The sequence below is a fragment of the Capra hircus genome, chromosome 1, assembly GCF_001704415.2.
Source record: "Capra hircus breed San Clemente chromosome 1, ASM170441v1, whole genome shotgun sequence".
NCBI lineage: Eukaryota > Metazoa > Chordata > Mammalia > Artiodactyla > Bovidae > Capra > Capra hircus.
In genome coordinates this window covers 43,878,808-43,892,700 of record NC_030808.1, presented here as the reverse complement: position 1 = coordinate 43,892,700, position 13,893 = coordinate 43,878,808, and the positions used below count along the sequence as shown (strand labels likewise).

Genomic DNA, 13,893 nt, shown 5'->3' with positions numbered 1-13,893 from the left:
TGAAAAGTGAAAGCGAAGTCACTCAGTCATGTCCAACTCCCAGCGACCCCATGGCCTGCAGCCTTCCAGGCTCCTCCGTCCATGGGATTTGCCAGGCAAGAGTACTGGAGTGGGGTGCCACTGCCTTCTCCGGATATGTCCCTAGAACCTAGATATGTCCCTAGAACCTAGTGTTTTCAAAAAAGCCAAAATCTCCAATCTGACCCTATGTCCTGAACAATGTCTGCTTCTCTACCAACTGTACTATTAACTACCTTCTGTTTTTCTGTTTAATTCAAGATCAAGGAGGTATGCAAGCAGAGAATTCCAACACGGATCCCTAAACCAAAATCTACAGGCATCACTAAGCCTTCCCCTAAAGCTCCTCCAGGGCCTACGGATAAGGCTGGCTGTGGGAAGCTACACATCATAAGGACTGTCACCTCTAACACTTTCCTCCACTTGGGAGGGAAAAGGTAAGTCATGCCAATGCAGGGCCTGGATACATTCACTGACAGAAATATCTCGGAACCTGGAGTTTTAAGCATGGAAGGACAAAGATAAAGGGCCACCTCTCCAGGAAATGGCGACGCAGCAGACAGACAGACAGATGGTTCGTTCACAGGCTGCTGGGCCTGGTGAATGCCATCCTGAAGGAGCAGCACAACTACCATTCTTTCACCTATGTATGCATATGCATACACATACAGATAAAATCATAGGCCCAGACACACACCCCAGATCCTCCCAACTCGCCATCCTGCTTGTAATGCAACCCAAAGCTGGACATTAGCCCAAAACAGGACTGGATTTGTTGGAATACTTTGAAAATTTTCTGGCGAACCCGGAAGTAATTCTTCATTCCACAGAACTTTGCTAAGAATATGTGGTAGCAAGAATTCCTACTCTGCTTCAAGAAAGTCAGATTAAAAATGGCAGGTTCGTTAAAATCATACTTTAAGGTCTAAAAATATGACTTCTTTTGACCAGGACGGGGGTGGAAAAAATTCTTAGTTACAAGAAGGAAAGGAACAACAAAAATGAGTAACAGCCAAACACGTCCTTTTTGTGGCCTACCTGGTACCTGCTGGGGTAGTGTGTACACTCGGCTGCAGGCACTTAATCTTCTGTCCTTTTCCTAGTAAGTTGCCCCTCCTGTATATACCAGGCCACGGAATCTCACTGCTAGGCTTGTAAAGCAAACCATTTTAGATTGATATCTGCCCTTTCTATAGTAATCAGGACACCTGAGAGTCAAAGGTCACCAATACTGAGATCTTTTAGGGAGATATGAATCACTGTCTTGGATGTTTTAAAAAAAAAAATTTATCATCTCATATGACATTTTTTAAATTACATCTGAATCAACACTATAGAAAAAGCACTTGATTTAACAAAAGCTTGTGATCAGGAGACTCAAGTTCCAATTCAAAATTTTCACTCATTTGACACAGAGCTTGGCATTCATTAGCCTAGGCCCTGAGTTTCCAGAATGCAAAAACAGAAAAGCTAAATAATTCCCCTGGTTCCTTAAGTTCTGATCATCCATGACTACGTCCAACTACAGAATACTGAATTCAACCAATCATCTACAAGGCAGAGCTCAGGTTCCTGGCAGTAAACTAGTTATTTTCTTCACACTAAAAACTAGGGAAATCTAGAGAAAGAATCTAGAAAGCATCTAGAGAAAGGTGTGTCTGTAATTTAGTGTGGGCAGAGTAACACAATGATGTTTTAAGACAAATGTATTTTTGACATGGGACTCAGTTACATCTCACAAAGCTTCAGTCAGAAAAAAAAAAAAAAAAATTCTAGAAGAGTATGACCCAAGGTTTTCTGTACTTCAGCACCAAGAACTGGAGACATGATCCTGGAAGAAATCCTCCTGGTTAAGGACAGTGCTTTAGCTCACTGTCCTGGGATGCAGTCAGCAGAGCAGGAGCAAAGGAACTGCCATTTCCACATTCATACAGCCAAGCCCACTCCAGTGCACTGATGTCACTATACAAATGCCCCTGGGGCCCACTTCAATTTCAGGGAATTGGAGATGGGGCTGAAAGCCTGGGCAGCACTGAGCTATGCAAGTCAAAAAGAGGGATGACGTGCAGCAGTCAGCAGGCAAGTGGATAAGGGGAAGGTAGGGGGTTAACTGGATTAAAAACACCAAGTGGAAAAGTCTAAGCTAAAGGAAAGCAGTAAGAGAACAATGGAAGGAATGGATTACAAAAGATGATAACCCACTGACATGACAGTTCAGAAGGAAGTACAGGGCAGTAACAGGTAGATGGTGAAGTGGGAAAAAGTGGAGGGTGCTTATGACCGTGTCTGATATTAGCAGGTAATATTCAGCAAACAGAGAATGAGTGAATGAGGGACAGAAAAGCCATTCAGTTAAGAATTAAGTGAGAAAATGTACTAAGAGATAGCAATGGTACATGACAGGGTCAGGAAAAGCGCTTATACTGCATAACATTCAACACTGATAATTATGCTAATACAAAGAGGAAACACTGAACCTCGTAGGGTGGAACCCAAACAGACTGGAAGGAAGCATGAAACAAAACAGGGAAAACAAGCACCAACAGTACTCACAGAAAAACACAACATCCTGGGAATATTTTACCTTGAAGATGAGCAAGCAAGCAGCAGAAATCCATCTTTAAATGGATTTTATTTTCTTGGGCTCCAAAATCACTGCGGACAGTTACTGCAGCCATGAAATTAAAAGATACTTGCTCCCTAGAAGAAAAGCTGTAACAAACCTAGGCAGCAAATTAAAAAGCAGAGACATTACTTTGCCAACAAAGGTCTGTACAGTCAAAGTTGTGGTTTTTCCAGTAGTCATGTATGGATGTGAGAGTTGTACCATAACAAAGGCTGAGAGCCAAAGAATTGGTCCTTTCGAGCTGTGGTGTTGGAAAAGACTCTTGAGAGTCCCTTGGACTTCAAGGAGATCAAACCAGTCAATCCTAAAGGGAATCAGTCCTGAATATTCACTGCAAGGACTGATGCCAAAACTAAAGCTCCAATACTTTGACCACTGATGCGAAGAACTGATTCACTGGAAAAGATCCTGATACTATAGGAGACTGAAGGCAGGAGAAGGGGCCAAGAGAGGACGAGATGGTTGGATGGCATTACTGACTCGATGGACATGAGTTTGAGCAAGCTCCGGAAGTTGGTGATGGACTGGGAAGCCTGGCGTGCTGCAGTCCATGGGGTTGAAAAGAGTTGGACATGACTGAGTGACTGAACTGAACTGAATATTATTTAGACAGGTCTTTAAAATAACAAAATCTATTCTAACAAAAGGATTACCAGCCAAAAACTATACTTCTTATTTTAAAGCAATATGTAATACGGTAAAAATGCATGAACAACTTACAACCAGGGTAAATTCAACAAAATGGTGTTTGACCTGTAACACAACCAAAATATAAAGAATTCTGCCTCCTGAGCATAATCCTGTTTCTGCAGAAATATGCTCCTTCTGAAAATAAAAATAAAAGAAGCTATCCTAATAATTTTAGAGTGCTTTTATTAGGTTAAAATTTTTGAAAACAGATAAAAATACAAGTGAACAAAGATACATTCAAATTGTGAAAAAAAAGTTTAATAACCTGATGTTTGTATGGTGGAGTCTTTCCTCGGCTCTTCATTTAACTTCAATGATTTCTGAACTGATCTTGTAACTTTTTAGAATCAAGTGTCTGATTTTAACAGGAAAATGACTGATCTAATACATGACTGGCAATTATGGGCTAAGTAATGCAGGATCTGATGTGATGTGGAATTCTCTTTGGGACGTGTTTCATGATATGTGTCATAACACTGGGGGTCTAACACTGAGTCTGAGGCAGGGATCTGCAGCCCACAGGCCAAATTCAGCCCACTGTCTTTCTGTATGTTCTGCAAGTTAAGAATAGTTTTTATATTTTTAAATAGGAAAAAACATCAAGAAGAATATTTTGTGAGATGTGAAAATTACATGAAATTCAGATTTTGTTGTCTATGGATAACATTCTATTGGAACACAGCCATGTTCATTTGTTTACATGTGTATTATATGATCATTTTTACACTACAATAGCAGAGTTGAGTAGCTGTGACACTGACTGGCCAAACACAGCTTAAACTATTTACTATCTGGCCTTTTACAAAAGAAGTTTCCTTACTGCTGTTCTAGTGTGATCTAGATTAATAAGGAACTCAACAACTTAAGAAGAGCTTAATCAACTAATTGGTAAAAGCAATGTTAGCAATTTAAGAATGTGATTAAAAATTCCATAAAACCTGATGAAAATGAAAAAACTACATTTCAAGCTTGCTTGTGATCTCTTTTGTAAAATGTATACTTCTACATATGCACTAAAGTGTTCAATTAAAGAACATCAGATAAGAACAGGTCAAAGGATTTATATCACAAAATAACGTAATGTGCTATTGCTGAATCTGAGTGGGGAAATAAACTATTTCTAGGCCTTCTAAATTTCTGGTATTTTCTAAGACAGCAGAACTACTATGTTATTTAGAGAAAGATGTGTAAATCAGCACCTTTAAACATTCATAATTGTTGTCAAGAACCACTTCTTTAGGGATTCCCAGATGGAGCAGTGGTAAAGAATTCACCTGCCAATTCAGGAGATGCAAGAGGCATGGGTTTGATCCTGGGTCGGGAAGATCCCCTGGAGAAGGGAATGGCAACCCACTCTGGTATCCTTGCCTGGAAAATTCCACGGACAGAAGAGCCTGGTGAGCTACAGTCCATGGGGTCTCAGTCAGACATGACTGAGCATGCATGCATACCTACACATACCGCTTGTTCAATCATTTACAAGAATCATAGAAATTGTGTAAGTAAAGTAAAACTTGGTCCATTAGTTACAATCTTCAAGTACAGAACAAAAATGTTGTATGCTCTCTCCTCTTTCTTTTTAAAATTTATCCGACCCCTGTTTTCTGCCCTTAAACATCTGTCTTAAAATAATATTACCTGCATTTTGATTGAACCATATCAATGTGTAAATCTCATAAGGTAAACAGATTATGTTTTTTCCTCTAACTCCATTGCAATTTCTAAAAGAGGGCCAAGCATGAGGGCTCAATAAATGATTTTGAAAACAATGTGCTCTGAAATTGATCCTCTGATGTATGTTATCAACATCAACTGTAAATAGTCCAAGTCTGAATTTTATATGCAGAGACAATGCTTTACAACATCTACCATGCCTGGATGCCTATAGGTAAAATTAATGCTATAAGGCCTAACTTTGATGTTAAAAAAGCAAAAAAACACAAAAACTTAAGCTATTTATGCTTAAAAAATCCAAGGTGTGCACCAACTTCACTACTTCCAGAAGGAACTTAGCATAAAGCAATGTGATTTTTTAAGTAATATTACAACATTACAATATTTTTAAGTAATATTACAACAAAAATATTTATAATGCTTACTTCAGCAATTTCAAACAAAATGAACAATCACAAAGATTTCAGGTGATAAAAGCCATCATCACTGGGAATTACCAGCTCATTTACAAAGCAAAAGTCTTCTGTCCTTTCAAATACAGAATTTCAAAACATAAGTTAAAAACTAAACCCAAATGTGGTTAGAATGAAACAGTAGTAGACACAGTTGTAAAACACGGACTTCTAATACATTTTCAGAAAGAGAAAAGCAACATCTGCCAAGTTTAACAAAAGCCTGAGCAAGATGTTAACAACACTTCCAGTGGACCAAGTTTCTTCAGATGTAGAAATCCTATGTTAACGTCTCCAAGATGTGGCTGGGAAATACTAACAGTTAATTTCTTAATGAACAAATTCTTAATGAGTGTCTTCTAAGTAGCCCTGAGGTTACAGCAAAGAACAAGATAAACAAATCTCTGCTCACATGGTACTTATGTACTAGTGTGGGAAGACTGCAATAATTTAATAAGGAAAATAATAGCTGGTGACCAATGCTCTGATGAGAATTACTATAACATGATAATGTAAGTGGATAGCTACTCTAGACTGACTGAACAGGAAGGGCTTCCTATTTAGTATGTTTGAACTTAGGTCTTAATGTCAAGAAAAGGCCAACCATTCAAAATTCATTAGCTACTGCAAATGGATAAGACAGAATGAGCTTGGTCAGTTGCAGCACATTAAGAAGGCTGGTGTGGCTGGTACAGCATAATCTACAGGAGAGTAAGTAGGTTCCAGCAGATAGCAACCATGGTAAGTAATCCAGGGGGGAAGCCACTGACAGGTTTAAGCAGGAATGTGATGAGATTGATCACTACAGCTGCTGAGTGAAGAATAGAGGGACAAGATGGAAACTGGGAGTCCTGTTTAGGCAAGGGAGGACGACAGCACATATTCAGATGATGTAAACAAACAAGCAAAAAAATAATAATAAAAGGAAAGATAAATTCAGGATGTGTTTTGGCGACAGAGACAAGACTGGATAGATCAGATGTAACAGGTGAGAAAAGTAAATGAATAAATTTGTGAAATTGGTTAATTGGTGATTGAATTTACTGAGATAGGGAAGTCTGGAGAAAAAGCAGATTTGGGGAAAAATTCAGGAGTTGAGTCTCATTTATATTTAACATTTTCATCAAATAAGTAAAGACTTCAAGAAGACAGCCAGGTATATGAGCCTCGTGTTCTAGGGCCAAGTATGAGTGTCTGAGAAGAGACTGTTCCAAAAAGTCCAATGGTGCAACCTGATTGCATCTCACAATAGTCAGTGTTCTTTAGAACAGTACACTTTGGGAGACAATTTAACAGACAGTTTGACAACAACGACTTATATAAACAAAAGGTTTATAAACTATTATTTTAGAGATGAAATTGTTAGCATTGATAATTAAATAACTTTGAGAAATTTAAGTGCACAGACTGGCTTCCTGACTGCCTGTCTATGAATCTCTGCCTCTCCACTTACCAACTGAATAACAGTGGGCAAATCACTTAACTACCTCAATTTCCTCCTTAAAAAAAAAAAGGAGATAATAGTAACTATATCATGGTTATAGAATAATCTGTGAAGATTAAATGAGCCAGTACATGGAATGCAATCAAAACTGTATCTGGCAAAGAGTCACCACTCAACAAGTGCAAATCAGTATTGTCACCTGTGATCTCCCTGCACTGTACACAGAAATGTCTTCATACTTCAGTTTTCTAGTTAGATGCTGAGTAAGAGATGGCATCAGTTCAGTTCAGTTCAGTCGCTCAGTCGTGTCCGACTCTTTGCAACCCCATGAATCGCAGCACGCCAGGCCTCCCTGTCCATCACCAACTCCTGGAGTTCACTCAGACTCACGTCCATAGAGTTGGTGATGCCATCCAGCCATCTCATCCTCTGTCGTCCCCTTCTCCTCCTGCCCCCAATCCCTCCCAGCATCAAAGTCTTTTCCAATGAGTCAACTCTTCGCAGGAGGTGGCCAAAGTACTGGAGTTTCAGCTTTAGCATCATTCCTTCCAAAGAAATCCCAGGGCTGATCTCCTTCAGAATGGACTGGTTGGATCTCCTTGCAGTCATCAAAGGTTTAGAATAAGCCAGGGAAACATATGAAAAACCCGCTTCAAAAGAAGTGGAAGCGAAGAGTCCTGCAGTTTGCTAAAAATATTCTTTTTAAAAGTAAGTTATACATGTGCCAGTCATTCCTAAATCCATTTCTCCAGATGCAACCCTGGAGCTGCAGACTCATAAACCCAGCTGTCTACTGGACTCTTGACTTGATAATTTAGTGAGCATATTATTGGAATAAAAAGGGAAAACAATCAGTGTTCTCTTCAGTTTGTGAATGACTGACTGCTTCCAACAGCAAGAATTCTCTGCTCTGCTCCGTAAGTCACAAAAACTGTAATGTGAGTAACATTCAGCTTCACACTGAGAAAGTGCCCAGTTTGGTGAACTGCACCTGGTCACTTTAGCACTAATGTTTTGGAATCATGATTCTAATGCATGTACTGTTTACTGTATGTATTGCAGTAATTATGTGTTATGTAGTATTACGTGTAGTTGTTTAGTCACTAAGTCATGTCCCACTCTTTGCAACCCCAGGGACTACAGCATGCAAGTCAATAATTTCTTAAGGTAGGCAAGGAATAAAGCAGAGAATAAGGAAATAAGTGAAATGAAGTGAAATGAAATATTAGAAATCACTAGAGGATTCCTAGGTTCTGTTGCCTGAGGCAGATTGGGCAGCACACACCTCAGCAGAGGCAACTCTCAGTTGCCTTGTCCTGGGCCATGACTCCAATCCCCACCAATGATGATGCCAACAGACATCTCAAGTAGACAGTCCCAGCAAAATTCTAAGAGCACGGCTTTCCACTCTCAAAAGGTGTCTAGACTGGATGAGAAGTTGTATGTCTACTTGTGTACATTATCACCAAAAGTCCTGTAGCATGCATTCACTCATTCAGCTAATATCTAGTAAACATCTACCAAGTGCCAGGTCCCATGTTGGCCTCCAGTACGATTCAGGATCCTAGCACAGGCATACCTTGGAGTTTCAGTTGAGTTCCAGGCCACCACAATAAAGTGAGTATCACAATAAAGAAAGTCACATGAATTTTTTGGTTTCCCAGTGTGTATAAAAGTTACATTTCACTATTCTGTACTCCTTTAAGTGTGCAATAGCATTACATATAAAAAGAGTACATACCTTAAGTAAAAAATAATTTATTGCCAAAAAAGGCTAACCAACACAGGGTCAATGCAAACCTTCAATTGTTTAAAAAAAAAAATGTAGTATCTGTGAAGCACAATAAAGTTAAGTGCAAAAAAAAAAGGAATGACTCTAGAAAAACAACAGGTTATGAAAAGACAAACTGCTGCTGCTGCTAAGTCACTTCAGTCGTGTCCGACTCTGTGCGACCCCATAGACGGCAGCCTACCAGGCTCCTCCGTCCTTGGGATTCTCCAGGCAAGAATACTGGAGTGGGCTGTCATTTCCTTCTCCAATGTATGAAAGTGAAAAGTGAAAGGGGAAGTCGCTCAGTCGTGTCCAACTCTTCATGACCCCATGGACTGCAGCCTACCAGGCTCCTCCGTCCATGGGATTTTCCAGGCAAGAGTATTGGAGTAGGGTGCCATTGCTTTCTCCATGAAAAGCTAAAAGATGTATGCAAAAAAAGGTCATATGTAGATCAAGACCTTTAGTAATGAACTCTGAATTACAAAGCACATCCAAGAAGTCATGAAAACAACAAAAACAGTTCATTTACTTGACAACAGATAGCTGGATGAGTATTATATGCAGTATGTGTCAGGATTTGGGCATCCATGTGTATATATAGCTTCCTCTTAGAAAATGTACATAAGAATTCATAACCACGAATGTTAGGCTTTTGTGGTAGATAAATGTAGACTTTGGAATCAATGACTAAATGTTCTATCACCTTGCCACCATAAGCATGAACTGGGAACAGGGGATTTTCAAGGAAAGATGTTTACTTTTATAGGCAAGTAGCATAACATATCAGTTTTAAAAAGAACCCGCCTGCCAATGCAGGAGACGCGTGTTCGATTTCTGGGTTGGGGAGATTCCCTGGAGTAGGAAAGGACAACCTGCTCCAGTATTCTTGGCTGGAAAATTCCATGGACAGAGGAGCCTGGTGGGCTACAGTCCATGAAGTTCTAAAGAGCTGGACACGACTGAGCGTACACACACAGTGCAACACATACAGGAATAAAGGCATTTTACAACTATCTTCTCTTTCTGTGACTTAAGGCACTATTTCTCTTTTAACTTTCAAAACAAAATATAATTCACACATTTCAGACTGATGTTTCTCTATTAACACTGGTAGGATTAGGAAACTTGGATTGGTGCAACTGTGATTTCTTCTGAATCAGAAACATTATTCAGATTAGTGAGACAAATCACCAGTAACTAATCAACCAAGCAGATCTCAAGGAAGCACATACACTTACTTATCTTCAAAGCAGGTAACAAAGCAAAGGCCTCTGATAAATTTAATGTTGGCAATTTTCAAAGCCCAGACTTACAGTTAGAAAGAACCTAAAAAGTAGGGTGATCCTGGAGACTCCAACATACCTTGATGGGAATCCTGGCAACTTAGATGAGAGAGGCTGTAGCACTTCACAGTCCTATCTAGGTTCAAAGTTTAAAACTCTTTGTTGGTAAAACCCTTAAAGAGGCGATCTCTAAGGATCCCTCACTTTACAGATTGTGACCCTGAGGACCAGAGAAGCCACACAGTAATGTGGGAAAAGTGTGATCTTAAAAGTCAGGTGCTCTTGACTAACCTCTTGCCAGATCTCTCCCTTGTCTGTCATTTAAACATAAAGGTAACACTTACCTTTTAGGCATGTTATGAATATTAAATTAAAATGCTTACTTTTTAAGCATGTTATGAAGATTAAATGAATTCATATTTATGAGAACATCTGGCATACAGTAGATCGATACTCAATACATGTTAATTTCCTTCTTTTCAAAGGGTGACTAACTTCAGAGACATATAGCTGGCAATGGGCAAGAGAAAAGACTAGAACCAAGAATTAAGATTCCCCTTTACCACTCAAAAAGTGTTTACTTCTTAATTAGCCTTTATCCTTGAATCGTGCCATGAAATATAGTTTTTAACACCTCAGTTATGAGAGGCAGGGGTTATTAAATGTGAAATACCACAACCCACAAAAAATGGTATTTGTGCCTTCAAGCACATACATCTGCTAAAAACAAAGCGACAAAAAGGGTCAAGAAGTTTAATCAAGGAAGTATTATATTGTCAACCTTTGTAAAAATGCCATCTGCTCAGGTTGTACCTAAAGCCTGTCCTTCTGGAAACAATGCTGTAGTAAATAGAATTCTGTTGTTTTTAATGGCTGTTTCTCAACTGATATTTCAACATTAGTGTTTGTAGCAAATATGTATTAACTGTCAATTATGTGCAAGGCCCTGTGGACTCTACAGACATGAATCAGGCTTTGGCTTTTTCTTCAAAACATCTTAGAATCTAGTAAAGAGGAGAGGCAGACCTTGAAGAATGATTTTTTTTTTAATTGTATATTAAGCCAGGGACTTGAAAAATTCAAGGCCAGCCTGTGGTTAGGAGTTACTTAGTGTTTTATTTAATGCTATCTACTCAAGGATAAAATGTTCACTGCACTGGCAGTGGGTACACACAACGTAATAAACACTGTCCGAAGTGTGTTAACTGAATTCTAGTCTTGTTTCTGACACCAACCAGCTTTGTGAACTTGTCATGTTTTTTGATAGCTTTAGGTCTCATGTTCCTTAGCTGTCAAACGCGTGAGTCCAAGCGAATCTCCAAGTCTCAGGTTCTAAAAGTCCAAATTACATGATGATGATGATAATAATGACAGCAAGAAAAACTAAAGCTTATATTTACTGCGCACATGTTATGTACCAGGCACTATGCTCAAGGGCAACATTTGCGTTATCTTCATTTAATCTTCACGACAATCTTAGGAAACTGGCATCATTATCCTTATTTTACGGATGAGGAAGAGGAGGCGAAACTATTAAAGGGCTGTAGGAGCGAGCTGAACAGAAGCAGTCTGAATCTAATCCAGGAGTTAACCCTTAATCGCTAGCTCAAACTCCCAGTCTCCGCATAAACTGTCTTATCCATTAAGAAATAAGGAAGAACAGAAACCAGCTCGGGAAGGGATTCCTCCTGGCTAGAGGGCAGATCTGAGTTACTGTCACACTTGTCTGTTTCACGTGTTAGTAGATCTCTTGCCCCACTTGCTCCGCAGCGCTAGCGCGCTTCCACAGAGGCGCGCACCACCGCGCGACAGACCGCGGCCACCGCCAGCTGCTGCGCGGGCCCGGGCTGAGGCTCACGGAAGGGCTGGGGGTGCGGGAGGCCCCGCAGGAGCGCGGGCAGAGTGGGTACCTGGGCTGCTGGCTGCTCCTGCCGGCTGGTTCTCCCACCACTCGTCTCCAAGGTCGTCTGCCATCTCCACGCGGGACTCGGCCGGGGCGGAACACCGGGGAAAAGCAGGCGCTAGCCGGGATTCGCGCTGCCTCAGAGCCGGGTAGCGGGCGTTGCAGCACGCGGAGCCCCTACTCAGACACTGTCGCCTCCGCCCCGTGGCGATGACATCATAACATCGGCCCCGCCTCCCCGGCAGCCGTGTCCAACTCGTCGCAGTTTCTACACCGGTGTGGACGAGCAGCGTCAGTTTGAAGACTTAAAATAAACCCCTACAAAAGCCAAAAGAAGAGAAGACACGAATAAAAGTGTATCAACTTTTTAAATGCTTATTTTAAAACTTTTTGTTTAGGTTTTATTTTTGCCGAATAGATATGTCGAAAGTGCGAGACAGAATGCTAAGACAGTTTTTCTCCATTCAGTTTCAAAGGCTTTGGCTCGCGGGAGAAAACCGTAGCACGTGGATGTGTTTTCGTCTGTATGTTACAGTTTGGGCGTCAGTATTTTGCACTGTTTGCTTTTTTAAAAAACGTGCACAAGTCATGACCATAAATTTTGGACCTTTGTGGTAGATGAGAGTATTGCTTTTTAAAAATATATATATACGATATGAGGGAAGAAAATGTTGACTGGTCCAAAAAGGATTGCCCACGGACAGACCCGAGAAATCAGGGTTTCAGATCCCCTTCGGTTTTGTGAAACAAGGGAAGAAGAAAGGAGCCAGTCGCTGCCCAAGTTTAGGTAAGAGACCTACAATGCTGGTCTCATGTCCTGGAGTGGCAGAGATGGCCGCTTGGCACCTTGTGCTGGGGTCAGCTGGAAAGTAAGTGTGGATGATACTTTTCAGGACAGACACTGAGGTGAAAATCATACAAAATGCATTAAATACACGCCGTGTGCCTGGCACTATGTTTTGAATACTGGTTTAAAAATAAGTAGGATATGATCCGGCCTTCCAGATTTCACCAACTTGAGAGGGAAGCTACTGCATGTAAGAGTAAAGGTCTAAGCTAATGATGGGAATGCATTCTCAGAAAGGACCGGGACTCTCAATCTGATGAGGATGAATCAGAATCAGTTCAGTCACTCAGTCGTGTCCGACTCTTTGTGGCCTCATGGACTGCAGCAGGGCAGGCTTCCCTGTCCGGCACCAACTCCCAGAGCTTACTCAAACTCATGTCCTTAGAGCTGGTGATGCCATCCAACTCTTTCATCCTCTGACATCCCCTTCTCCTCCTGCTTTCAGTCTTTCCCATCCAGCATCAGGGTCTTTTCCAATGAGTCAGTTCTTTGAATCAGGTGGCCAAAGTATTGGAGCTTCAGCTTCAGCATCAGTCTTTCCAATGAATATTCAGGACTGATTTCCTTTAGGATGGACTGGTTGGATCTTCTTGCTGTCCAAGGGACTCTCAAGAGTCTTCTCCAACACGACACTTTAAAAGCATCAATTATTTGGCTTTCTTATGGTACAACTCTCACGTGCATACATGACTACTGGAAAAACCATAGCTTTGACTAGACAGAACTTTGTTGGCAAAGTAATGTCTCTGCATTTTAACATGCTGTCTAGGTTGGACATAGCTTTTCTTCCAAGGAGCAAGCATCTTTTAATTTCATGGCTGAAGTCACCATCTGTAGTGATTTTGGACCCAAGAAAATAAAGTCTCTCCTTGTTTCCATTGTTACCTCATCTATTTGCCATGAAGTGTGGGACTGGATGCCATGATCTTAGTTTTCTAAATGTTGAATTTTAAGCCAACTTTTCCACTCTCCTCTTTCACTTTCATCAAGAGGCTCTGTAGTTCTTCACTTTCTGCCATAAGGGTGGTATCATCTTCACATCTGGGTTATTGATATTTCTCTGGGCAGTCTTGATTCCAGCTTGTGCTTCATCCAGCCTGGCATTTCTCATGATGTACTCTGCATATAAGTTAAATAAGCGGGGTGACAATATACAGCCTTGACCTTACTCCTTTCCCAATT

At 40.7% G+C, this 13,893-nt stretch overlaps 1 protein-coding gene across 1 annotated transcript in view; it reads right to left on the bottom strand.

Moving 5' to 3' along the window:
- Positions 1 to 12,090, bottom strand: part of CMSS1 (cms1 ribosomal small subunit homolog (yeast)) — a 397,827-nt gene extending 385,737 nt beyond the window's left edge. Inside the window, exon 1 of the mRNA XM_018058548.1 lies at positions 11,872 to 12,090. Coding sequence (XP_017914037.1) covers positions 11,872 to 11,935 — 64 coding nt within the window. The 5' untranslated portion in view covers positions 11,936 to 12,090. The remainder of the gene's footprint in view (positions 1 to 11,871) is intronic.